Raw genomic sequence first — 26941 nt, 5'->3', positions numbered from 1 at the left:
TTGAGTTGCACCAACTTACTTTTACCGTAACTATAACCATCACCGGTGGTTTTTGAATGGAGTTTGACAGATTTTGGACGTCTGTTAAAGTTAAAGTAAGATGGTGCAACTTAGCCAAGTAAGTAAAAATATAGTGCGGAACACTTTTATTAATAAGAAAAATACCATGTAATTATATTGAATATCTTTATTTGAATAACAGGAATGTATTTCTCATAGTTAAATCTTATTTACATAAACTTATAATCTACATACATAATGTAATTATCACATTTTTCCAAATTCTTCAATTTAATTTTGAACTTACAATAAGGTGCAAACAGGTCCACGAAATAATGGAAACTTATCGCATATTGTACCTACATTAAAGATAAAGAATATAAAATAATTGTCAATATTGTCATTAATACTTATAATAATACATGCAGTAATTAGCCCGTGGACTCATAGCTGGTCATGATAAATTTTGCTAGTACAGTGAAATTGATTGGCTTGAGCTATATTTCCAGTTTCCTAACTTTCGGTACAAATCTGGATAAAAAGCAATTCTAGTTTGGATGATATTTTCTTACTTTAAAGCAATAAGGGGCTAATTACTGCCCCTTATTGTAGGTATAATGTTTTTGACATAAAAGAAGAGACATGTTTATCTTTTTTGATTAGAAATGGCACAGGAATTACTGGGTAGAAAATCCAAATTTATTTTTCTCAGACAGTAGATAATATTAATGTCAATAAATAATGGTAATTAATGAATTTAAATTAGGTATTTTTAATGAATAAGTTTTAATATTTATAAAGGTAGTGACGACGACAATAAGGACTTAAACCACGGTATTTAAAAGTAGGTACCTAAACTTTATGTTTATTCAGTGAAGAAATGGAAGTGCAAATAGTATATTGCCTCTGCTACAAAGTGTAGTCGAACAAATTTGATGATTGAGTTAAACAATTCAAAAGGTTTTAGAATAAGAAAATCTTTTAACAATTTAACTCATAAAATAGGTCATAATAAATGGAATGGCAAGACTATAGGTACTATAGTACTTATTATCTACTAATTTAGGTACTTGAAATAAAAAGGTTACAGCACTATGTAAACTGATTGCATTTCCCCTTACTGATAGAGTTACATGAGCTTTGAGCACTTTCAAAATGGCATTTTGTAAGGAAATGTCTTCTCAGTGTTCAATGCCCATGGAAATTATTATTAGTAAGGGAGTCAGTTTAAACTTACTAGCTACATACCTCGTAAATACTCATTGATAGGTACTTAATTTCAATTCAATATTGATGTAGTGTTGTACAAATGTTCATGATAAGGGTTTCAAGCCTTTTGGCGTTTGAAAATATGAGGCTTTTGCCTCATATTTTCGAAAAATTGTCTTCAAGATCATTCAAAACAGGGAAAAGATGTTGATCTATACGTCCTGGCTTTTAAAACCCTCGGTGGCGAGTCCGTGGATCATTGGCAGTGTTCGTTGGAGTCGACGACGGAGCTCTTCCGCCAGCCGAAGAAGAAGTAGCCGAGCCCCATGCCCAGCACCAGAGCCATGCATAGCCACACGTTATACGTCATGAATATCAACATGAGGATGTATGAGAACGTCGACTGCACTATGTGGAAACCTGTTTGTATGAAGTGGCCGCCCGATAGCATCGTGTACCTGAAACGAAACGGAACGAATAAGAAAAAAGGTTAATTTATTTCTTACTAGCCGACTCGGCGAACTTCGCAACTACCTATGTTCATCAGAGTAAAGCCACTAATGGTGAAAGATTTTTCAATTCAGATCAGTAGTTTCGTTAGTCAGATTCATACAAACAATCAAATCTTTCCTCTTTTACTAAGTAATTAAAACAAATTAAACCTAGATTGGCAAAGACATCAAAAACTATCTTTTTCAAGCAATAGTGACTTGCTCGTTATGTCGTTATACAGGGTCAAAACACCAGCAATCCCGCAGGTTGCTAGTGTTTTACTAATAACAGTGTATATCAGACGATATTAATTTGGAAAAGATCGCATGGTGAATCAATTTACATACATAACTGGATTTGGATGCTTAGTTCAGTCGCTATACGCAATTTATTATCCTGTTTTAACCGTAAATACAAGATGGACAGCCTGAAGCGTCGGCAAGATATTTTGCAAATTAAATGTTTTAGTGTAGAGACGAAACGATCTTCATTTTTACTTTGAAACTTTACAGTATTATTGTTTATAACCCAGAATAACATATGGGCTAGCTATAATTTATGACGATCTGTGACAAAATAAATTTCACGCGGGTGAAGCCGCGGGCAAAAGCTATACAAAATATATTTACTTGACAACGGTAGGTCCTCTGCAGTTGGTGTTGGTGCCGCACTCGTTCTTCGCGATGTTGACCTGGGAGTCCCCGGTCACTGTCGTCGAGCTCACGTACAACGCCTCTCTGCAAACAATAAAACTCAGAAGATCAAAATTATGCACTAGAAAGAAAAACACCAGCGCATTTTGTCCCTAAGGCCCAGAACAGACGGTGAAACGCAACTGCAACGAAACTGCAACTTTGTGATGATTCTGATGAATGAAACTGAAACTGAAAGTTTCAAACTGGTCGCGTCATCTGTGGTCTCTCAACGGACGCTATGGCAGAAACTTAGATGCAACTCAAAAGTAACTAACTAGCAGTTGCAGTTTCGTTGCAGTTGCGTTTTTTTGGGCCTAAGTGGTAGCGGGCAGGCTACTTATTACTTATACTTAGGACGTGTATATGTGCCCTGGAAAGAGCCTAAGCAAGCACGGAATAAAAACTTTGACTAACAATGACGGCCAACTTTTCAGACCACATCTAGGAGCCAAATCCGGGATCCAATCCTTTAAATTTTAGGCGTCAGAGCTTTTACCTTTATTTGAGAAAATCTAATTTTAATTTTTAGCCAGGGTTCGAAAATATCCGATATCAGATATACAAACTGAAATATGTGGTCAGGTGCAATTTCGTAAGAACTACATGATGTGATATCGATATCATAAATGTGTTAATTTGCGGGACTCAAGGAGCCTTTACATGATCCAAAAATAAAAATCAAAATCAAAAAATATTTATTCAGTTTAGACCACAAGTGGCACTTATGAACGTCAATAGAAAATAATAAAAAAAGAAAAGGTAGCCCTTATGGGGCACTTTATACGTCTCCTTATCTTTTGGGCCCTACCAGCGCTTCGAGACAAACATATGGCAAGTGCTGAGAAGAAACGCCGGAACAAACTCAGTCACAACTTATTGCCATGTTCTTGCCCTACTACCATCGTATAAAAGTTGATGCTACCTGTAGTACTTGAGTCCTTCGTAGAGGACGCCGGCGAGGAAGATGGCGACGGCCGAGCCGAACAGCTCCAACGCGTTGGTGGTCACCCATCCGTTGAACAGGATCTCCTGGTTCACGCCGGCGTGGAACTGGAACAGATGAAATGAAATGAAATAGTTTATTTAGCACATAGGCCGTTCTCAGGGCACTTATACTGTAGGTACACGTCCCAAATATAGCTTGCCCTACCACCACTTCAGGACAACATATTATGGGCTGGTGCTGAGAAGAAGTGGCGGAAGAAACTCAGTCACCTTTGAACATGCTGATGTGTTCATGCCATTATCGGGAATGGTTAGGTTCAAAGGGAAACAGAATTTGTATTGAGCATAGTTGAATCAGTCTTTTCGGTTAAGCATATGATTGAGTTAGCAGATGCTTTTTGGAAGTTAATTTCAACTTTTATTGCGATCAAATCTATAATCACCATTGTGAGGTGTGTGTCGTCGACTGTCATCCGATAGATCAAGAAGAGACTAGAACTTATTGATCTAATAATGAATAAAAATATGGAAATAATTTACCATGGCAATAGTGTTCTTTACAAAGATCAAGATTGAACAGATAGGTTAAAGCAGAGCAGACTTCATTATCTCATCTCACTTATCTTATCAATAAGTAGTAGGTATCATAATATTTTTACCTTAGTACCAGCTGGTTTAGAGCTATTTTTATCTTTAAGTGGATTCGGCATTGATCTCTGAATGATTTGATGAACTTCGAATTGTGTCAATTACCTGCCGAGTGTACATACATCATCTAAATATACAATATAACTCAAAGGTGACTACTGACTGACTGACTGACATAGTGATCTATGATCTATCAACGCACAGCCCAAACTACTGGACGGATCGGGCTGAAATTTGGCATGCAGGTAGATGTTATGACGTAGGCATCCGCTAAGAAAGGATTTTACGAAACTCCACCCCTAAGGGGGTAAAACGGGATCCATGAGTACGATGTCGCGGGCAGCCGCTAGTAATACATAATTATAGTACTTATCTTGCTCATAAAAGAATATTTTTTCAAAGAAGAATATTTTTTTTACTTGAGACATTCGTTTTTGTTTTAACTGCTGCTGAACATTAGTTGTTTTTTTACTAAATAAGTATTCCATAGTGTTCCCACGCTCCCGAAACCTGGTACACGCGGCTATGCTGCGCCGGCGCCGCCAAAAACATATAGCAGGAAGCGCCGGTCAGCGAAGTGTGACAGTGTCGCGGCTCCCGAATACTAAGCACAAGAAAGTGTTGTAACCAGTACCTCTAGCACGAACATTTTTCGTCTTCGAATCGTTCGCGTCTTCGACAAAATTGGATACTTATAGCCTAGCTAGATAGCCTTCGAATTCAACGTTATTGTGACGATCTCGATTGTCAAAATTAGTTTCGTGTTATCATTTCGCATATGTACTAAGTTCACTTTACGTCACATTCACAAGGGCGCTGTTTATGTTTTCATACTAAATCTTTTGATGGCGATTCGAATACGCAAGCGATTCAAAGTCGAAAGTTTTTCGTGCTAGAGGTACTGACGTTAGCATCGATACGTTTCCGCGCGTTCTACACAGCTGGATAACTGAATGTGCCTGTGCCCTTATAGAGACGTTAACATGTTGTGAGGTCTATCAGCCTATCACCTACTAAAATTACGTACAGAATGCATAAATCATTAAACAGATATTATATCCAACTTTACATTTGTTATAATATGGATGAAAATCACCTAGACGCAAATCAACATTTTAGACTGAATACAATATTGTTCTGGCTGGAAACTAATTAAATACAGGTTAAGTAGGTAATTTACTTATTTGTTCAGTGAACCAAGGCTAAATAAAGGCAGCAAAACAAACAGACTTGCAACATAAGTTTATTGCGTCACGGTGCAGTGGTTACAAGTAACTTTATAAAATAAAAAAAGAAAGAAAAATAGAAAAACCCAACCACTGCAACTAAGTTTGATTCCCGCTGCGGCTTCCGTCGCTATCAGTGGGAAAGTGGAGCCAATGTCGAGTGCGGTTTCCATCGGCTGATAGCGATTACAACATAGTTGCTATCAGTCGCTGACCTTCGGTCGCGCGCGTCTTGTGGTTTTTCTTCATTGAACAATTTAATTAATGACAGTACTTTTTAAGCAATATTATAGATACATGGGATAAACGATTAGTAGCCATTGGATAAGAAAAGTGTAGCTATGCATTATTAATTAGGTATGCATGTAATAAATACGTGGCAAAATCTTTCAGGCGTTGTGACTTCTGCATCTGCTTTTAAAGTCGTAGAACCTATTTGGTTGAATTATCCTGATTGTCCAAAAAATATGATTCAGTGCTTTGGAGGCACGAATCGAGCTGTCTAATACAACAGCACGTGCTATCGTCAACTATATGGAGATTTTTACTTTCAAATAGTGCCATGCCATTTAGGTTCGCTTAAGTCGGGGCACGTGGGTCAGGTTGGGTGATATATGACAGTTGCTACAATCCAGACACGAAGAAGTAGGTAGGTACATAGTGTAAGTACTAACCACCATGGCGTGCGAGTGTCCGTGGCCGCCGTCGCCGTCGCAGTCGTGGTGCATGTCGTGGTGTTCCATCTCTGCTGATGTGTCTGAAACCAACAAATAATCTGTTTAATACAAGTAACACAGACAAGTAATACGGCGTTAAGCCTGGTGAGTGTGCGAGCGCGACAGCAACATAATTACACGCGAGCGATAAGGATGGGTAGCTTGGGGTCATTGGACAAAATTCTACGTGCTCACGGACCAGGCTTTAGACAAGATGGTCATTTGTCAACCGACAAAAAGAAACTTTACACAAAAACAACAGCAATCCCGCTGTTATTCGATAACATCATTATAAAACGTCGACTAACTCAAGAGGCATACTTAAATAATATCAACACTTGCCATGTAGACACCGAGTTAAAAAATAACCTTAACAGAATTCGCACGGACCACTTGAACGTTGAAGAAAAAAGGGAAATAAATAAACTGTGTTATCAATATAGGGACATTTTCGGTCGAGCTGACTGCGCCCCTCGCTGGTATGCGACTCTCCTTCGCACTCACCCGCACACCTCCCCGCGTTCGCCCGTCTGAACCAGAGCGTCGATGTGACGTCACGGCAGCTAGGTGCGCAGTTAACTCGACTAGGTTGTATGTCTGTCTACTTCAATTTATTAGTCCTAGAGTTGTTAATAATTTGCCTACTTTTCGTTTGCTTAACTGAACCTATTATACCGTCAATGAAGTACAATAAAACTGTTGATACAAGTGTCCTCGCGAGCGATAACATTTAGTTGTTATTCCGATTCCTGTGGTTTGTGTTGAAATTGCGTTTACTCATTTTACAAGAATTTTCTTTATAAGTTATGCGGCTATTATAGAAATAGATGAAACTTATAATAACATAGTGATGAACAACGATTTCCATGCAGGATTATTTTTATTACGATGGATTTGGAGCGGGCTAGTCCTCATTTTGCAAATTTTCTGTGGATGAGATCAAATACCATAAGAACCTAAGCCCCCATCTATAAATAAAATTTGTCTTCATGCCTATGTGTAGAAAATTAGGAGTACTGCAAAAGTCATGCTGCCTAGTTGGTGAATTTAGTTATTATTCGAAAAATTTTACGCCTATTGAGTGTCCCTCATAACTCATAACACAAAGCATTTGTTATTATTGAAAAATTCTGCCATTAAGTATACAGTCATTAACCCGATTGTAAAGAATTCAACTGTAAACTCTAGAGAGAGTTAAGTAAGTTACAATTTGCTATAGTTTTTTTTTGTAAGAGGAAAACTGAATAGCTATTCAAAGAAATGCGAATTCACTAATTCGCTGAACATTTGGTTTGCATTGCTGTTTCAATACTTGTGAGTGTCTAAATCTTTCTTATACTCGTAGACAAAGAAAATCTCTTGATATTTTCACGAAATTCAGTCTTTCTGGGTGTTAGCTGAGGCGGTTACAGAAAACGATTCCCTGCGTAATCCGAGAATAAAATCCTCAAACCACGAGAAAAATGCCGGCATAATTGCGTGGCTCAAGTGTAGCGAATTGGCGCTTTTTCAGTCTAGACAAAAGATGTCTCTTAAATAAAACAGTTTGACGATTTCACGGACAATGAATGAAAAGTCACCGACACACCATATGCGTCAGTAATGACTTGACTGAGCCACACCATGCTACATTATAAATACATAATAATATGACAAACCATTAAATTATTATACATGTTTTTCTTTTTTATGCGTAATAATGATGACACTGTACTGTATTTTTCTAGCCTTATTACCGTAGGTATAGATACCTAGTATTTTTTGTTAAACTTTTTAGTTATTAACCGACTTCAAACAAAGGAGGTTCACAATTCGGCTGTATGTAATACTCTAGATGTCGTGCGAGTTTTAAAGCGATTATACAGCGTTACGCATAATTAAAACAGCGGCTGACGAAATGTGAAATGAGGAAAATTAGTGATAAGTAGGTAATTCCTAACGTGTGGCAAACTGGTAAGAATCAATTACTTTCTAAAGCCGTAAATAAGGTAAACCATTACAATTTTACGAAATTATCCGTGCCATTATTTACGATTGTAGTCGTAGGAGTGTATTTTCTTTTTTTCTTATTATATTTTTGAATACTATCTATTCATTTATTGCTTGCTGAAGCTCCTAGAGACAGAGCACGAGCTACGTTCTCTCGGATACTACTCCGCGCAGCATAACTATTCTTTTTTAATGGGGTCACCTACGCTCAGTCTGCAACATAGATGCGCAACAGTATTTTCCCGATGTAAGAAACAAACATTGTTTTTTCTTTTTAAAACAGAAATAAGCGTGCAGCCACTACATATGCATTGTAACGCATCGCTAGAGCGCTATAGCATAGCATAGATGAGTTACGGACTTAGATCATAAATACCGAATGACATGCGATAAACCCGTATTTAACAGGTAAATTGTGGTAGTTTGCTGATTGTGTACGTTGCGAAATGACTCACGAGTGGTAATGGGCCGACAAGTGCTGTCATTTGTTTGTTTAGGTACCTATGCCCAATTTTATATTGTAAAATCTTTATTGAAAATGCTCTTCGCGGCGCAGGATACAACCATTTTATGCAACATTCGATGCCTGCCGAAATTTTACACCTTTAGCAAGAGTAGTGCACCCAACCTTAGTAGTAAGTATTCAAGTTCTTAATGCAGTGAAATGTGCCTCATTCAAACTTAAGCCAGCATTAGGAACTAGAACTTGTCTAAGCACTACAGTTATCTAGACTTAGCGTTTGCCGCTCAGATGCTACATCAATACAGGCGTTACGTAATAGAGAAAGCGAATTGCACAACTCTGCCTCATGTCTCTCACCATATTCCTCTGGCAAGTGTTTCCAGGAACAACACTTAGGCTGGGTTGCACCATTTTACTTTAACTTTGACAAACGTCAAAAATCTATCAAACTCCATACAAAAAGCACCGGTTATCGTTATAGTTACAGTCAAAGTTAGGTGGTGCAACTCAGCCTTATTCTCTTGGTCTGACAGAAGATTCAAATGTAATGATAAATTATTTCAATCTGCTCGTGCAAGGAAAAATGCTACTCTGTACAACATGACGTTGCAGCGCGCGGTTAATGCAACTTGGAATTAAAATGAAGGTCTATGAGGTAAAGTCCCTTTTACGAAAAACTTACGACATCTTAGTAACAAATCAGTCAACGAAGCAAGACTACTAATCAGCTACCAAACCATTATCTAAATATTCTTAACTATAGTAAAATAAACAAGCTAATACGTGTTTATTGTGTTTTATAAGAACGACTTTGTGTTTAGGAAGTGTGTAAGCGAGTTGTCAACTATCATCGTAATAGATACGGGGAAAATTTAAACCGCGTGAGATCATAATGTATGCGCAATAAAAACTACGAATACAGAATTATAGAAAAAGATTACATTTATGTACATTTGTTTGAAATCAGGCTACGTGTCTACGGTTCACCGCTCCGATGTATTTAATGGGAAAATGAGAGATAATTCAGTGGGCTCACTGCAATGGGTTAGAAATACGTGTAAAAACTAATATTTATGGTTCAAAGATTGCTAGTGCAGTAGCCATAAAAAACTAGTCGAATGAGATATACCTATACCCATTTTTTGTATTTTATGAAGGTAACTTACTAATGAAACTTTTTAAAATTAATTACGGTAGACTTTGGAATTAGGGTTGAAACTTGTAGTTAAGCGAGACTACTGTATTAATCATTGTTGTGGTTGAGAAGTTGTTACTTGAGAGAACACTGAGAATATGTAATTAAACTACATAATCGCCTATTCTGGTGTATGATCAAGAAATTACGTAGCTATGATTTGTATTTTGGCAATATAGACAACTTACGTCTACAAATGTATGTTGCAAAATTCTTGGTTTTAAACAGGTGTATAAAAAATGAAATGAAATTGCTCAGATAACATACTAGGGTTAAACATTGCGTTACGAACATAATTTTGGATCTTTTGTAAAATTTTGCCCCGATCATTAGCATTGAAATGGAAATGTAGAGTCATAAAGGAACCGTCTACATGTTGTAAATGTAGCGTCAGCTGGAAACCAGTTTCTGGGGATGGGCCCAGGAACCGGACCGCATTACCCTTTTACATCTAGGTATTCCACAGATGGGAAAACCCAGTATATTTTAAACGGGTTCAGACTTTATAACGACCAATATCCGAGGATTTTAAAAGACTTTCGCGTCGAGATGCTTGTTTTTATGACTCTAACAAGGTTGTAAATTGGAGAACGAGCAAAGAGAAAAAAAGCTTGTGACTTTTAATGAGTGATTAATTAATTGCTGTTTGATCTGGTGGTTTGTAAGCATTACTACATCCCCAGCTGTGGTTATGAATCTTGCTGGTGTTAGATGTTACTTAGATTTATATATTTACTAGCGGCCGCCCGCGACTTCGTACGCGTGGATCCCGTTTTACCCCCTTCATCTATCTTACGCGGTTTAGATTTTTTCATACAAATGTTTTTTCCCGCTAACTCCCGTTCCCGTTGGAATTTCGCAATATCCTGTTGTAACCAAGCTTTAAGTTTACTAAGGGACCTGCTTGCCAAATTTCAAGCGTCTAACTTAAGCGGTTTAGATTTTTCATACAAAAGGATTTTCCCGCTAATGCCCGTTCCAGTGGGAATTCCTAAGTATTATAACCTGCCCAGGAGTATGAAGAATAATTGTACCAAGTTTCGTTAAAATCCGTTGAGTAGTTTTTGTTTCTATAAGGAACATACAGACAGACAGACAGACAAAAATTTTACTGATTGCATTTTTGGCATCAGTATCGATCACTAATCACCCCCTAATAGTTATTTTGAAAATATATTTCATGTACAGAATTGACCTCTCTACAGATTTATTATACCTAAGTATAGATATAGATGTTACTACGTTGTTATTCTTATTATACATACATGTACATATGTATAGGTTGTAATCTAGTTGCCATAAAAGCTTCGCCCAAAAATTTTAGTTTTTAAAATTAAAATTATTTTTTTAAGCATGATCCCGTAACTGGTAGGATTTCTCAACATTGCAATGACCTGCAAGACTTTACAATAAGTCTAGATAAAAATTATCTTTACTTCTGAAAGGCACTGTTGCCGCAATCGCGAATGACTAGTTTATCAATTAATTGAGTCGGTAATGAGGGCATGCACCTCTGGCGGACTGTATCGGAGCTTAGTGCGAGAATCATAATCTATTTGAAGTGGCGGTCTTTGAAGAGAGGACGATACAATTGAAACAACCATTCGGTAGTCTTGCATCTATGAATTTGAATACTGAATGATGTTATTTTACATTGAGAAGATTTTCCAAACAAGAAATTTTTAAATGTTCCGCAATATAAAGATTATTTTAAGATTTTTGTAAAGTTAGTGTTTCTTTTTAGAAACACTTACTTTCGTCTTATTAACTATGAATGGGTGTATTACCCAATAACAATTTGACTTGAACATATTTTCTTTTTCATCCATCGTATTTTCTTTAGCAGCACATTATTTAATTTCTCTCCACGTTTAGATTAGTTCTCACCACTGATTTTGCTGTTTCAGTAAAAAAATGCTTTTAACCATTTAACAACATTTTTGCTGCATAGTTGCGGCAACGCTGCTCACCTTGAGCAGATCTGCGCCCGCGCAACTAACCCGACACTAACGTTACTATTACCAATATTCGACCATATGAAGCTGATAATAGAGTTTTAAATTAGTTCAGTAACGCTCTCGGTTAGATGTTTACGTTATTTTGCTTTGTTTGTTTACGAGTAGGTAGTTTACGTCCGAGGTGAGATTTCGGAATTTCAATAAAAAAATCGGACTTATTTTTTAATTCATGAATTTTATTAGCTTATATTTTAATACCTTTGTGTAATAAATAATGATCGTAAGAATCTATAACAGACCGAAATTAATGTAGGAAAAGCTGCAGTCAGAAACGTTAAGTAGGTTATAGGAGAAGTTGCCGAAATAAATCTTAATTCTTTCAATAAATCAGCCAAAGTTATATTCTAGTGCTGGACGTTACCAAATAAACGCCACATAGCAAGCATCTCCCGCCTTAGTGCAGTCCTGTTGTCCCCCTGCTTGGCCCCCCTGGGGGAGCCAACAGGATTTCGAAATCCTGTACCCCCGCATTATTTCTGGTCTACCTTCTGGAGGTCGAAGGTCTATCGAGCAGGTGGGTTCCTATCTTCATTATTATTTTTTATTTATTTATTAGGTGCACCAACATATCACATACTTTATTTATCATATACATCAATAACTTATTTTATTGTGATTGTCAAGACCAAAAATGACCTATTTATGTGACAGACCTCCAAGCTACTTACGATAACGTATCAAAACAAATTCGATTGGTTGCGGTTTGTTATCAGCACATTTCCTACATTTTTTACATACAATAAATAAACGTTTCCCTGCTTTATCTATCAATTACAACAATGCAGCGTCATAAAAGATGGCGTGCGTGTGAACACCTAATTACGGGTATCTTATTAACGCGATAATAAAAACAATTAAGTAGTTCGCTATTCAATCAAGGTTTAATTTTAGGATTGTTTGTTTACAAATTAGCGAATTGAACCCATATTCAATTTCAGGTGCACAAGTCGCCTCACTCTGCCATTGGTCACTAATTAAGTGCATTTCTTTCGAGTAAATATTACTATCAGTTTTTAATTATTGCAGTTAATGGGTTGAAAACTATGGGACTTGTTACCACCAAGTCAAGAACGTAGCTCAAAATTTTAAGGTCACTCGTTGTATAATACCCAGACGCGTTAGTTCGGCCGTGCTTTCGTAATTCATTATGTCAGGAGGCCAACCAGTTGGGTGATAGACCTCTTATTAACAACATGTGTTTAATACGCAACTCTGCCGCAGTAAAGTTCGGAGTTGTAGAGCAACTTCAAGGTACAACATATTCTTCACTGGAAAGATATCAAGTAGTTTAGTGGTACAGTTGCATAGTTGCATAAAGTTCTGGGTTTAGTTTCAGGGAGAATGCATGTAAATATCTAAAGTAATTTCCTTCATCATCTTCATTGTAGAGCTGGACATTTATCTTTTAGAGGAGATAGCGTCTAAGAGACTATACTCCGGTGGTGTAGTTGCATAAACGCAGTTCAGGGTTCGGTTCCAGGGAGAATACTAATGTTTAAAATTGGCTCATGTCTGGCCCATAGGTACACAAATTATAGAAGGTAAGTGTTTACCTTCTTCGTTTCTACTCTTTGTGTTTAGTCATAACTAATGTCTCAAAAGTGACGTGCAGGGGCACCCAAGCTAGCCGGGGCCAATGACATACCATTGTAGCACGAATGGATGGCGCCCGCGCATCCTTGACACTGCACTAGTGCCGCAGCATTTGCATAATGTGATGCAGCGACACTGGTTAACGCCAGTCGGGCTCGTAGGATGTCCGGCTTTACTATCATGTTAAGGAGGATAGTTATTTTCGGGTGCTTCTTCTTACTGGTGAGTGGTGAGTTGTCTTCATTGAAGCTAAGCCGTCATTTTCCTTCGGTCACATGATAGTACGTATTCTAACTTTGTAGGCTCTTTGCACAATGTCGAAAAACTGGTGTTTCTAAGATGACTTTACGATTCGGTAGCAGCTTTTCAGCACCTTAGAAAAGTCAATCTCAAATCACTATCAGCATTGTCGTCTTTCCACCTACATGCTTTAATCAGATTGGTATAGTCTTCAAAATGGTACAAAGCATTCGGTAATATATTCACCTGCGAGTAACTCCAGTGCGTTACATAATGTGAGCACACGCAGTGTCAAGGATTCGCGTAACGTGTGCGCGTTACGTGGTGTATGCTTTAATTTTTTTTGCGCATACGTAATTTTGACCCTTTGATTTTGGCAAGCTGTTCGAGATATAAATTGAAATCTTATTTTAGATTTGTAAAAGCCATTAAACAAAACAATATAAACAATATTTATGTACCCCAATGATGCTTCTAACAGCAGAAAGAATTAGCTTTGGTAAAAAAAAATGAGCAGAATACCACATTCACTCCCATTAAAAAGTAAGTTTTCTACATGTATGAGTAGGTATACTAGCCAAGAAATAGCTGGTACGAGTATGACATATGATTATCCATTACAGCAATGGATATCTCCCGCCAGCGCATCAAGTAATCAGTCGCATCCTGATCGTGGTGCGGTGCCACTGACAGCGGAATCGAACAATTTATTCTGTCGAGAAAGCGGTGCGGCAAACACATCGAAAAAGAGCTAGTTTGAATGTATTTGATGAGATATTTTATTAATACTGGTTTTAAATTGCTTTGAATGAACATTAGTGGGGTGAGTGACTTCAAATTTTCTGTATTATCGGACATGTAAGTTACTATACTAAGTTAAGCGACGGAGTTTATTACCGACTCTACCTCACATAAAGCCGTGTACAAATCAACGTAACAACACTTTACAGAGGGGTTAACTGAGGGTTATTAGTCATTTGTTTAACGACAAACTGCTAGTAATCTGTCTAAAGAAATGACGATGTTGATAATTTCTTTATTTTTATTAAACGAGTAGGTACTCGTCAAGGCACTATTATTGGCCCGCTCTGGGTGCGCCCACGCGCTGACCTCGTGCAGGGGTCTGCAGTTTCGCTCTGGGGAGTTAATATGATGCACCGATTTAGTTGTTATCCGACCACTTGGAAGCCTCTAGAAAGACAATATACGTACGTGTCGCTTCGATACTTTTAATACAAGAAAAATTCCAAGAACAATTCTTTGGGATGATAAATGTTTGACTCACGTCAGGCGATTAGAGTTAGGTGCTAGTTCAGGTAGATGAAAGAGTGGTTTTAAAGAATCTATGATAACACTTCATGCAAACATTCCAAATATCAGTTCCAAGTTTCTTGTTGTATGTTTCAAACACTTCCTCTTCATGTTTAACAACTGAAAACAAGGCAATCCTTTGTTTAGCGGACACCGGAGCCGAGTTTGGTCAACTTTTTGGGTGCAGTGGTGTTTGGCAACTAGCGGCAACTAACGGCAACACCGGCAACGTTGTCGCGAGGCGGATGTTTACTACGCGTCGCGGGCGTTGTTTTGACAACAGCTGACAACGGGCGACAATATTTCAGATTGAACATGATGTTGGTAAAACGCAGATTTTTCTTCGATTTTCAGATGTCGATCTTTTCTAAAAGCATTCGATTTGATGCAACACTGACTCTTCTAAAATATTTTCATAGGTATATACCTTTACTCAGGTAGAGCTCATTACCGTTCCTCGACATCAAAGCATAATTAATTACCTACATAAAATACATTAAAATGATATTTATACCAAGCAAAACATTCTATCGATTGGTTCCATACAAAGACAATGAAATACATTACTTTGTTTTGACATACTGAAATAAAAGCTAAGGAATTACTACTATGGGGTATTCATGGTAAAAGCTAATCACCATAATTATGTCACAATGGAAGGTCGTGAGTTGTCAACTCATTTTCCGCGAGTGAGACAATGCATTGATTTATGGATTATTGTTAGCTCTCACAAACCTAATTATTATCTACAGGTACGAGTAACATGTGCTCGAGGAGTTTTCCTGTGGAAATTAATAAAATTGACACTTAGATCAATTAGATATTTATTCTTGTAACTTCCTTAACAATAAGGTAATTTGGATGCCATTTTACCATTTTATTTATTGCTTATAATTCAAGCCTCCTTTTTTTTATCCACAACGATGAAGCTCTTGGTCTGTTTCTCACCTGATGGTAAGTGACGATCAGGCCGAAGGTGGAAGCGAGCTTCACCCGGAATCCATTAATTTAGGTATTTGGACGAAAATTGTTTTCAATATTACATCCGTATGTTTTTCCTAGAATAGCACCTACTTTCAGGAGTTCAAAACAACTGCGCCATTGTTTAGTTCAAACAAATCGCGCCAGGTGGCGTAGCTGTGACGAATGAGGTGCGCGCGCGCCTGAAACTTTCAACTGTCAACATCCAGGCGTCGCCAATCGCGATCCAAGAACTTTGGATGTTGTGAAAAGACGCGTTTTGTGATGGTCATTATTTGAGACGGAAAAAATGGATTAACATAACAATAATAAATGTTTTAAGATAGATTGCTGATGAGATATGGATATGATATACCTTGTTGTCCAGTGGGTAAAAAAGACCACCGACTCGTGACGCGTTTTGAAACAGTATTTTGCGATGAAGTGGCTATAGTTAAAATTTTTGCAATATTGAATTATGATAAAATAATATCATTGAAGTCCACGTGGTAATGGTAATGATTTTATTGGCGCAGGAGCGTGAGGAACATAATAGGTACTACGTAATTAATAGTGTCTGCCTAAAAACTAGTGGTCCTACATACGGCCTATTCGTAGTCATGTGGCTGCAGCCTGAATAACAAATTCAAACGACACCACTAAATAGAAAATATTAGCAATGATGTACAAAAATGTTCACCAGTTGGTGTCACCGGACTTGCTAAGTGATCTGAATTTTGTGTTAACATGTATTGTTTTCTTACGTGCCGTGCAGGTGGATTATTTACTTTTGTAAAGAAAGTGTTTTTGATTTCTGACTCAAAATTTTATTCAAAACATATTAACTACTTCAAGTTCATTGCCGTATTTTCAATCCCGCTTTGAGTAACTACGAGAAGTGGGAAAATGAAGCTGAACATAAAGATGTACGTGCCAGTAAACTTTGAAAGTTTCGAATCATGGACTGAACTGCCTCAATTACATTATTTGTTTGTAGTTATCAAAGGTCAAAATTACGCCTAAAATTACTTATCTTGGTTAGCAAAATGCTGAGGTCAATTACAGCAGAGTGTACCTAAACAATAGATTGTTTGTTTCGATCAAAAATTGATTTAATATTTATTTCTTAACAAAGGGCCTAAAAGACCTTATCAGTACAGTGAAAGTAGCTCTAGAACCTTTGCCTACTCAACGGTCCTTGTCTCTCGAAAGCGCCTGATCTGCGCCTGCGCATTCGCAAGGCCGCTTTACGAAACACTTGTGAAATATCAACCAGTGCAACTCTTGGCCAGTTCTTTGACAACTAACGTGATTTTACCCTAATTAAGATGAATGAAATTGTGGAAATCCTTGGGGGAGGCCTTTCTCCAGCAAAGGACAACTTTCGGCTGAAACGAACGAAGATGAATGAGTCCATTTCATTAAATTAATTTAAACAGTCTGACAGCTGCTGCTCTATTTAATAAACCTGATAAGTCACGTCGAAAACGCAAAACTTGTGATAATTTGTCTCAACAGGTGTTGCAACAAAGCCACTTGTTAATATTATATTTAAGTTTATTATTAAGTTACTAATTAAGACCTACAGCTCTATAGCTAATTCTGAAATGACGCACAAAAACAAATGTTTATCTACTTAGAAATAGATTCAAATCTGTTTGGATTTGTTTGAAGATGTCCAATGCTGTAAAGATGCTTCGAGCGGCGTGCGGTGTATAAGAAAATAAGGCAGTAGCGCTTTAAAGTTTTTAAGTGCCTGCCTAACATCATAAGTTCCATCACTGTGAGTGCAGCCTTGTTTCTACTGCATAAAAGTGGCGTATCTGTGACGAATGGGGCGCGATAATATACTGTGTAGGTGTGAACTAACAGAGATAAGGGTCGAGAAAGTTACTACTTCTTTTATTCATTAATTTAACTAAATTGCAAGAAAAGCGCATGCGCCTCTGTAAATGCATATTAATATAAACACGCAAGTAAATTACTTATATGTATAAATATCAATTTGTAATCTCTATTTACCTATAAATATCTGAAAGATAATTAAAAATACCCAAGCTTCTTATCTGGTCTTAGACCTTAGGCTTGTCTAAACCGGATACCTACCTAAGTGTTTAGTACAAATAACTACGATTAGAAAAAAATCCCCTGAAATAGTTAATAAACTACGTATTAAAAAATTATGAATGCGTTTAATTAGCCTAATTTTCTATGGAACTGATATTTAATTTGATTAAGCTTATCTTTAGATAAGAATTGAAAATTGAAAAATATTGATGACGAAAAATCATAAGTAGTCGTATAGGCGAAAAATAATAAATATAATCGAAATTAAAGTACATATAGCGTTTTACTAGTTGAAGTACTTATGGAAAACGGTACATTGCAACTACAGGCTAAGGCTAGCTTCCTACAGAACCAGTTCCGGAAGGCTTCATTGTCTGCATGTGGGGCATCTGGGGTCAAACGAATGTTGCTATACCAGTCCTGGAAGGATCTAGATGGCCCTTTAGCGTTCCATGACTCTATGCTCCTATTTATGTTATGTTGGGTTACCTACGTGAGTGCGACAAACGTTACATCGAATTTTGTTTCTTCGAAAACCTTTCTGCGAAGTTACTATACTGCGACGCCTTGTTATATCGATGCCTTGTTACTGCGATGTTACGTTACATCGAAAAACTTTACTGCGAACGATTTTATAGTCGTATTTTATAATTTATTTATATTTATGTTTCTATTCTTATGTTATTTAATCAAAGATGTAACTGTTAAATATATGTAATAAGTAAATAAAATGTAATGTATTTATAATCTTATTTCATCTATAATTATGTACCGCCCACTTTATTCTATGTATGTATGTAAGTAATTTCATTTTTTCAANGCGATGTTACGTTACATCGAAAAACTTTACTGCGAACGATTTTATAGTCGTATTTTATAATTTATTTATATTTATGTTTCTATTCTTATGTTATTTAATCAAAGATGTAACTGTTAAATATATGTAATAAGTAAATAAAATGTAATGTATTTATAATCTTATTTCATCTATAATTATGTACCGCCCACTTTATTCTATGTATGTATGTAAGTAATTTCATTTTTTCAACTATCTGCTAAGTCAAATAAAGAAGGCTTCGCAGTAAAATCGTTCGCAGTAAAGTTTTTCGATGTAACGTAACATCGCAGTAACAAGGCATCGATATAACAAGGCGTCGCAGTATAGTAACTTCGCAGAAAGGTTTTCGAAGAAACAAAATTCGATGTAACGTTTGTCGCACTCACGTAGGTAACCCATTTATGTTTATATGATACAGTTCTTGTAAGAAACGGTGTAGTTTTCATGATTTAGAATTCCAAACCCGTCTTTTTCGCAGTTCAGTTATAGACTCTACATAATATTTTGAATTAAGTTACAATTTACCTTAGTTCCCTAATTAACTTAAAAAGACTGTTATTTTTCTTCGAATTTAAAGAAAATTACATTTGTGCCGTAAGTTTTACATTGGCCTTTACAATTTATAGATTTACCTTTCATGTTATGAATTCTGAAGAGCTGGTCGCGAATCAATGCAACTGTATTTTTATGATCGAGCCAGTTAGTTTTATCGCCGCCGCAATAAATTCGCCGCGCTACGGCCAGGACATTGTTATAAATACATTAAATAATAGTAATATCAACGTTTACATTCTGAAAATTACAGAAAGCTTATAACTTCGTAGTATTGCACTGATTAAAAATGGAAATTTAACTGCGTTTGAGGATAAAAAAGCATTTTTTCACTAAATAACATACGCAATTGTTTGTTTATAGATAAGTCTATAAATACGTTAACACCTTTAACGCAATCGCTTCCATTGGCATGCTAACTAAGATTATCCAAATCACGTCGTATTGCGTCCACATTCAATGTAAAGTGGGATAATATTTAACAGTATAATGTGAATAATAATGTTATTATCCACACTTGATAGTGGTAATTTTGGTCACTACTTTCTTAGTAATTAATAGGGTTAGAGTTTTTTACAGCAATATTTAGTACATTTCGCTCTACTTATAGAGCGATCCTATTCCCGCCAGCCATAAAAGGTATGTATACGATTTTCATATACATATTATATCAATGTTGTTAACATGTGTTACTTATGGACAGCTTAGTGTAGCAGCTGCTAGAAAATTTTGTTATCCTCTTGTTGGCAAATAAAATATTTTTTACTTTTACTTTACTTAATATTTCTCTAACAACTGGTGTATCTCGCTAAAACTATGTCATCGCGCGGTAGCGAGCAGTCGTTTGGTTTAATTTAAAACAATAAAGTCGATTGGCGGCGCGGGCGCAGATTTGAGGGGATATCTCGTGACCCACGGACATGGACGATTTGCTAATATTTCTGGGGCTTTCGTTTGGTGCGAAGGAAATGGGTTTAAAAGTTTCCTTTCAGCCGTTATTGATAATTTGGTATTCAATATAAAGGTGGTGATTGATCTCTGGCTCGAGTAGTGCAGAAGGTTTAATCATTACAACCATATTTATCATTTATTAATCGTTAATGGCACCATCGGCATCATCATTTCAACCAACGACATTCTGGCTGGACTGGACGTAAAAGCTTCACAATTTAATGTATTGTAGAAATGTACCAAGTAAAGTGCAAAGGTACTGTTGGTATTTGGTTAAAAAAGTTATGCGTCCTTGACACAATACAATTTCCGATTTGCAATTTGTAGCGGTGCCACAATTAACCATGGATAGTTTTTTGTTTCCGATTTCTAAATAAGATGTCGACTTTTCTAGTAAGATTTGAAGTGGTTGCTTTTGAGATTTAAAAAATATTGTAATTACGAAGTTAAATACAGTGTGTGACAAGAACTAATAATGTATAATGTAAGTCTTGATTGGTTCCAATCACAGGTTCCTATACTCGTAATAAAAATTTTCTATCATTTTTATCAATTTTATTTGTAAATGGATATTGACCTGATAAAGATGATAAAAAAGGCGTAGATAAAGGGAGGCAGTTCAGCGATGGACGTCCTTAAGTTGAGATAACCCTGAGATAAATACACAAAGAATGTGGTTCATTGAAATATTAGTTAATTTGTTTATAATACAAGGATAACATTAAAATACACTGATTTATTAACTAAAAGGGAACTCAATTAAGTCATAACCTGCTACTATATCTACACCGGTAACAATCATCGAAATGCATCATAAATAAAGTAATTTCATAAAAGATTGCGCATGCGGTATGCAAACAAGCTTTAAGTAATTACACATAAAAAAGTCCCACAGAACGTAACCGGCACGTAACGCGTACGTGACGCGCGCGTTACGTTGTGTTACACACGAGGTCGCGTGCGCCGGAGTGCTGAATATCGATGTTTATTACTTGTCGATTTAATAAGTGATGATTCGATTCCACAGGGCATCGATGCAAATTTAGTGTATTGTCATACAATTAAGTAGTGTTGTGTTGGGTTGAATATCATTCGTCGATAAATATCATTAATTAAAGTATTTTAAGCTTTGTGTTACAAGACCACAATAGGGCCTGCTGTGCTGGTTTCAGATGCTGCATCAGCTCTCCAGACCGATGGGTATCTATGCAAGTCAATGCATTTTCCTGATGCATTAAAGGGTTCAACGATAGTGTGATGAGTAGGTACGAGTAGTAAAATATCTGTTCATAATTTCAAATGACGTATAATATGTATAATTGTGTTCGTAAACTTCTTCGTCTATATCACTGCTTTACTATACTACTGCACTATCTAAGTAATCTACACCCAGAACAATAGTTGCAGACAATCGTCATTGTGAACTTTTAATAGTATTGGCACTAACTACGAATTTTATTAATAGGTTACCAACTTCTTTATTTCACGATATAGTATCTACCTACGTGGAACGTAAAAAATATAAATATAATGTAATAATGTATAAATATCATTAACTATTACACTTTGGTTGTAACTGCTCGTGCTTATCTACCTATCACACTAACATTAAAATATTTTTCCCTCGAACCTCTAACCGCAGCTGTTTTTAGTCCGAAATATGATTTTTACTCGCCTCTATCTTTTACTAAGTTATCATTGCTATCAGAGAAGTGTCAATTTTGTATAAATAAATAGTTAACTATACTGCCTCCTTGGTCGACTGATAGACAACTTTGTAAGATTGTTATCATTTTTATCACTGTGATGTAACTAAAGTTTCTATTTAGTTATGATAAGTAGCCGAACGTTAACCCCAACATAACCCTGTCTGCTACCAAAAATAAATATTTAAGGCAGTTTAATATTAGTTGCTTGTTACTAATTTCATATTACCTAATGCCTAATTACTTACACTCTTATTTAAATAGGTAGTCAACAAAGATAAGATTAATATTGTATTAAATCAAAACAAAACTAAACTAAACTGGATTTAAAACGAGTTGAATATCAAAATAGTACCAAACAAACAACATAACATAAGTACCATTCACTTTTTTAAATAATAACCAACCTCACGTTTATCAAGGACGATCTTCATCATAAGTTAAACAGAGCTTAATTACTACTTATTTTAAAAAGAAACTCACCAAAACTTTAAGTTCAGGTAACACTGGCAAATAATAGGTCCTTCTCAGGATAAAAAAAAAGTTTTAATAACACTCGCGGACACGCGCGTAAATTAAAAATAAATCGTTTGACAGCTGCTGTCAGAAATTGGCGCGAACGTGCTCGTGGTGTGGCGAGCGGCGGCGATGTGGCGCGCTTGGAGCAATCACGGACACTTGCGCAAACGCAGCGAGCGGGCATTGCGGTTTGACTTATCGTAGTTACTTTTAACACAATAAAATTAATTAGATACCTAGTTACAATGTAGGTAAATGCATACTTGTTAGTTTGGTGTTATTTAGGTAGGTATTTGAAATAAAAATGTAGAAAAGTTCCTGTTCCTTAATAAGCTCTATCAAAAAATACTTTTTTTATTTAGAGCTTTTATATGCCTAAAGTTCAGTATTGCCGCCAATAACGCTAAAATTGCCTCTACATTACAATTTAAACAGGCGCTATAATAATATTTTAGATTTCCAGTTAGGCTTCTTTCTATGCAATTAACGAAAAATTAGCATTAATGCATCAAACTATTTCTAATATTTGATAAGGGATACATTCATTTATTAGAACAATATTGGCAAAAGATCTATTTAGTATTAGTGTCACACTTTACTAATCCACCAAAGCAGAATTCAAATGCATTGTTGGAGGCGGAAGTGATGTAACATGATGTTTATTTATGATCCTATGTTCAAGTACTTAAGTACCTACAACTTTTAAATAAGTACTTTGATCGTTGTGACTATTTTCGATTCGCAATGATTACTGTGTTGTCAGGCAATCAATATTATAAGCCTTTTCTAACTTAACAATTTTGCCATAAACACTGTAATCATCAAGTTATAAAAGATAAGTGAATGCTTTGTTGATTAGATGTTGTCGAATTTTGTCCTTTATTAAATGAAGAAAGAAGTCATATAAATCAATCAATTTATATATAAAAGTTATCGACGAGCTTTCCGGAAAATACCACTTTAGTAGATATCACAATAATATGTATCTGAAGTGACTGAAGCCACTGTTGCAAAAGTTTAAATAAATAAAGTGACATAACCCGCTTGCTTTATAATAAGTATGTAATACGTTCACACAATTAATTTTCAACACCATAAAACAATGGAGTTATCCTCCCATCACTCTCCGCGAGATATTTCCTAATAAACTCCCATTTATACAACCTACTCTACTGCCAAATGATCTCTCAAGTCCGGAATACTGAGCAATAGAAGTTATTACAACGATGGTAATGCCATCAAGTGTCTTAAGAAATTAGTTTAAATTGCAGTAAATAACAGTGATGTACAGTAAACACGGGACAGGTTGATTTATATAAGTGAATTCACAAGGGATACGGTCTCAATAACTTAGTTTTTTACAGCAGACATTATAAGTCACACTTTAAAAACAATTGTTTTACTCTTCAATTGCTAGCTTTCTTTATGCTATGTAATTTCCATTGTATTATAAGAGGTTTATTAATGAAACTTAATTATGTTAGAGCTTATTTACCTAAATAGTCTAAATACTTAATTAAACACAAATGCAAAAAATCGCGAATGTTTAAGACACTAATGGGTTAGGGCAATTTACTTAGAGCATGGTCAAACACCCTCTTTAAGGTTCTTTCTATTATCATATACTTCAGGATTTTTTAGAATTGAGTAACTACGTCATCGTATTTTATATGTTATATGCAGTTCTGAAAAATATTTACAGGAAATGTGTTAGTTTTGTAATTCCCGAAGACAATAAATAAACTGCTTATACATGGAACTAACTGGGATATAACGTTTTGCGACTACGAGTATATTATAGAGATTGGCACCTTCAAGTAAAAGTAGCGTGACAACATGGTAGAGACCTTAAGTTTCGAATAAGTTAGAATAATTCCAGCTAGATATCGGGTACATTATTAAAAAGTCACGCTCCATTATAGATCACATCTAATCAAGATTCTTTTGAAGATGCACATAAATTTGAAATACCTTTTTTCAATTCAAATAAAAAGAAGACTAAACCGTGTCTAAACTTTTTCAAATCATAATAAAAAAAGACTCACCGTGTCTTAGAAGCACAAATCCGACAACAGTTCCTAGCGGTGTCCGCGTCGAACGCTATAGCGATAGTGGGCTCCTATCTAAGACTGCTTTTATATATTATCAAAATCATTGCTAATTGAGCGTATCATTAATAAATTAATGATAATGACATTCAGACTTCATCCCAGCGGAACATCGTGGGATTTGTCTGGAGATTATATTGATAGGATTAGAGTTGTCTTGTTGACTTGCCATCATAATTTGTACATACCTACTTGCTCACCTACCTGGTTGATGTAGGTAGAGCTTCCTCACAGAGGCTTGCATCGTATACATCGTAATAAACAATAGGTACCTCTAAAAGATAGAAACCATAAAATCCCGATGTAAGTAATTGTAGTGGTGCCATTAAAGTTAAAATAATCAAGATCTAGATCCTATCGCCCCCATGAATGCAATCTTACTTGAAACGCGCGCGCCTACCGTGCTTTTGTAGCAAAGTTTCCATGCAGCATATTAAGCATGGATGGAACTAAGAAAGTACTAATAAGTAAGAAGGAACTAAGAAACATTGAATTTCTTAATAAGGAATTATTTTATTTTGGTAGCTAAATTGTGATAAAATAAGTAGAAAGTGCTAAAAGCTTTCATCATTATTATTATTTGATAGCGACGTATCTAAACAATACTAGAAACTAATAGGCTACTTTTATCTCATTCTTAAGGTTTCATACTTTTATCTTATAAACGAACCAATCACAGAGCTGTATTCAACGCTGTGCGTTCGATTTGCTGTTTTACATAAGCAAGCATCGTTTCTTAAATACATTTTAATTAATCTACATTAACTAAAGTATTTACGTGCGTATTTTTGCCAATTCTGGGATAAACAATGGCCTTGGAATTATTTCGGCTACACGCGATGCATATTTTTGCATACACGTTGCTTTTAAAATGAATTTCAATACGTGCACTGTTTATCGAACATGCAGCTGTTTCTCAGATCATTATGCCTGTAATTTAATGTGCTTAGATCATTTGTCTACGGAAAACCCGTAGCAAAAATAGCTAGCTACTACGAAACAAGCCACGACGTTTAAATATTCTATGTACGACGTTTATTCGAGTAATTTACTTTAATAATAAACATGTAATGTTTGTTTTCCAATTTTTGAGCACAAATATTTAGAAAAATATAGGAAGTTTACTTTAAATAGTCAGTGCGTTATGTATATTTTTTTACTAATTTCAAAATTTTTCTCGTCTCATACAAAAAAATCGGCAGGCAAATCGATTATTCAGTAACCTAAACAAGTATTACACCATCTGAAGCTCGCTGAAGAAGTAAGACAGCGACTTTCAATTTGTGTGAAATTTTCGATAACAACTACAGGGCAATGAAGGGTTGTAGTTACGGTAATGAACTCTACCTACCAAGTAAGCAGTAACTTATTTTATTTGGTCTATTTCGGTCCACTTTGATCACCTGGATTTGATCACTCGGGTGATCAAAGTGGACAACTCTACTTATTCTGCCCGATAGTTAAGAGGGCGCATGTAACATTAAATTAAAACGTTGATAAAAAGATTTAAATTCTCAAATGTTTATTTGTTCTCTGTCCTTCAAATACGAAAAAATGCGTTCAGTATTGCTGTACACAGTTTTAAGTTATCTAAAAAAATTTAATGTATTCGCTGATAAGAGTCTCATTAAAGATAATCACATTAGATGTTGACTGATGATAATTTAATGATTCAATGCATCCCTTGTCTTCCTTTATCAGATAGTAATTAATAGTAAATATTAATAAATCTGCATATTTCTAAGCAGATAACGTATAAAGCATCGATGCATCTTGATTAAGATTTATTGCGGGCTCTACAACATTGACTTTGTTCGCTTATCTGGCATTCTGATTAAATAAAAAATATAAACTTGCTTATCTATTTACACGAGGAACCTAATCAATAGTGTGAATTGTGTAAATTTTCCTCCTTATTATTTTATTTATTATTTTCCTGTGACTTAAGATGACGCCAAGTTTAGGAGTTGGTAGTTTGGGACACACAAAAAGCGACAGCGAGTAGTTTGTTGTACTAATTTTTGCTTACTGCTTGCCAACGGAGGTGATCGATTCCACAAGCCCTCATGGCTTGAATCGACCTAATAGTTGGATAAGTTGACCCTTGTCTTTTTGCTTGACCTCTAAAGATGAGCTCAGTAGCTTTGCTCTATCTTTAATTCTAATTAGCGTTAAGGTTTCAATAATTGCCATAAATTTTTAGGTAACTTAGCACAACAAAAATCGTTTGGTAGAGGTACAGTAGTACAAGTAACAGGTAGAGACAGTGTTTGTCTTACCTGTGACGTCATCCTATTCAATTAACACTTCATTTCACATTTATCACTCGTTCCAGAACCACATACATTTTCACAATTTTGTACGAATATACCTATATTTCACTCGTAAGACTTCGTGTTGGTTATCATGATATCGCGCGCGAACGCATGTTTTAGGCTAAAGCGTGTCGACTGGTGCGCCGGCGCTGGCGCTGCGACTAATCTCCTGTGTTGGGCTTTCA

The 26941-nt window shown here is 35.9% G+C and overlaps 1 protein-coding gene across 3 annotated transcripts; it reads right to left on the bottom strand.

Moving 5' to 3' along the window:
- Nucleotides 1–235: 235 nt before the first annotated feature.
- LOC114361102 (high affinity copper uptake protein 1) lies at nt 236–26741 on the bottom strand. Of its 3 annotated transcripts, none has more exons than XM_028316032.1 (5): nt 26721–26741; nt 5890–5972; nt 3319–3446; nt 2331–2438; nt 236–1667 (listed from the first exon to the last, which is right to left on the bottom strand). In XM_028316032.1, exons 2-5 carry the CDS (start codon nt 5956–5958, stop codon nt 1466–1468), a joined length of 507 nt encoding a protein of 168 aa, XP_028171833.1. In that variant the 5' UTR covers nt 5959–5972; nt 26721–26741; the 3' UTR covers nt 236–1465. The 3 variants fall into 3 exon arrangements, with proteins under 3 accessions (XP_028171833.1, XP_028171831.1, XP_028171832.1); XM_028316030.1 differs by lacking the exon at nt 26721–26741 and adding an exon at nt 24379–24467; XM_028316031.1 differs by lacking the exon at nt 26721–26741 and adding an exon at nt 22298–22482.
- Between the last annotated feature and the right edge of the window lie 200 nt (nt 26742–26941).

Source organism: Ostrinia furnacalis, unplaced genomic scaffold, assembly GCF_004193835.3.
Source record: "Ostrinia furnacalis isolate ACB-3 unplaced genomic scaffold, ASM419383v2 OfSCF5405, whole genome shotgun sequence".
Lineage (NCBI taxonomy): Eukaryota > Metazoa > Arthropoda > Insecta > Lepidoptera > Crambidae > Ostrinia > Ostrinia furnacalis.
The sequence above is the reverse complement of the archived record's forward strand: the minus strand, read 5'-3'. Positions and strand labels throughout refer to the sequence as shown.

Coding starts and splice junctions, on each gene's coding strand:
- LOC114361102 (XM_028316032.1), bottom strand. CDS start 5,958: ATGGAACACCACGACATGCACCACGACTGCGACGGCGACGGCGGCCAC. Junction 2,439..3,318: donor GAAGGACTCAAGTACTACAG/GTAGCATCAACT, acceptor TATTGTTTGCAG/AGAGGCGTTGTACGTGAGCT. Junction 1,668..2,330: donor AGAGGACCTACCGTTGTCAA/GTAAATATATTT, acceptor GTTTCGTTTCAG/GTACACGATGCTATCGGGCG.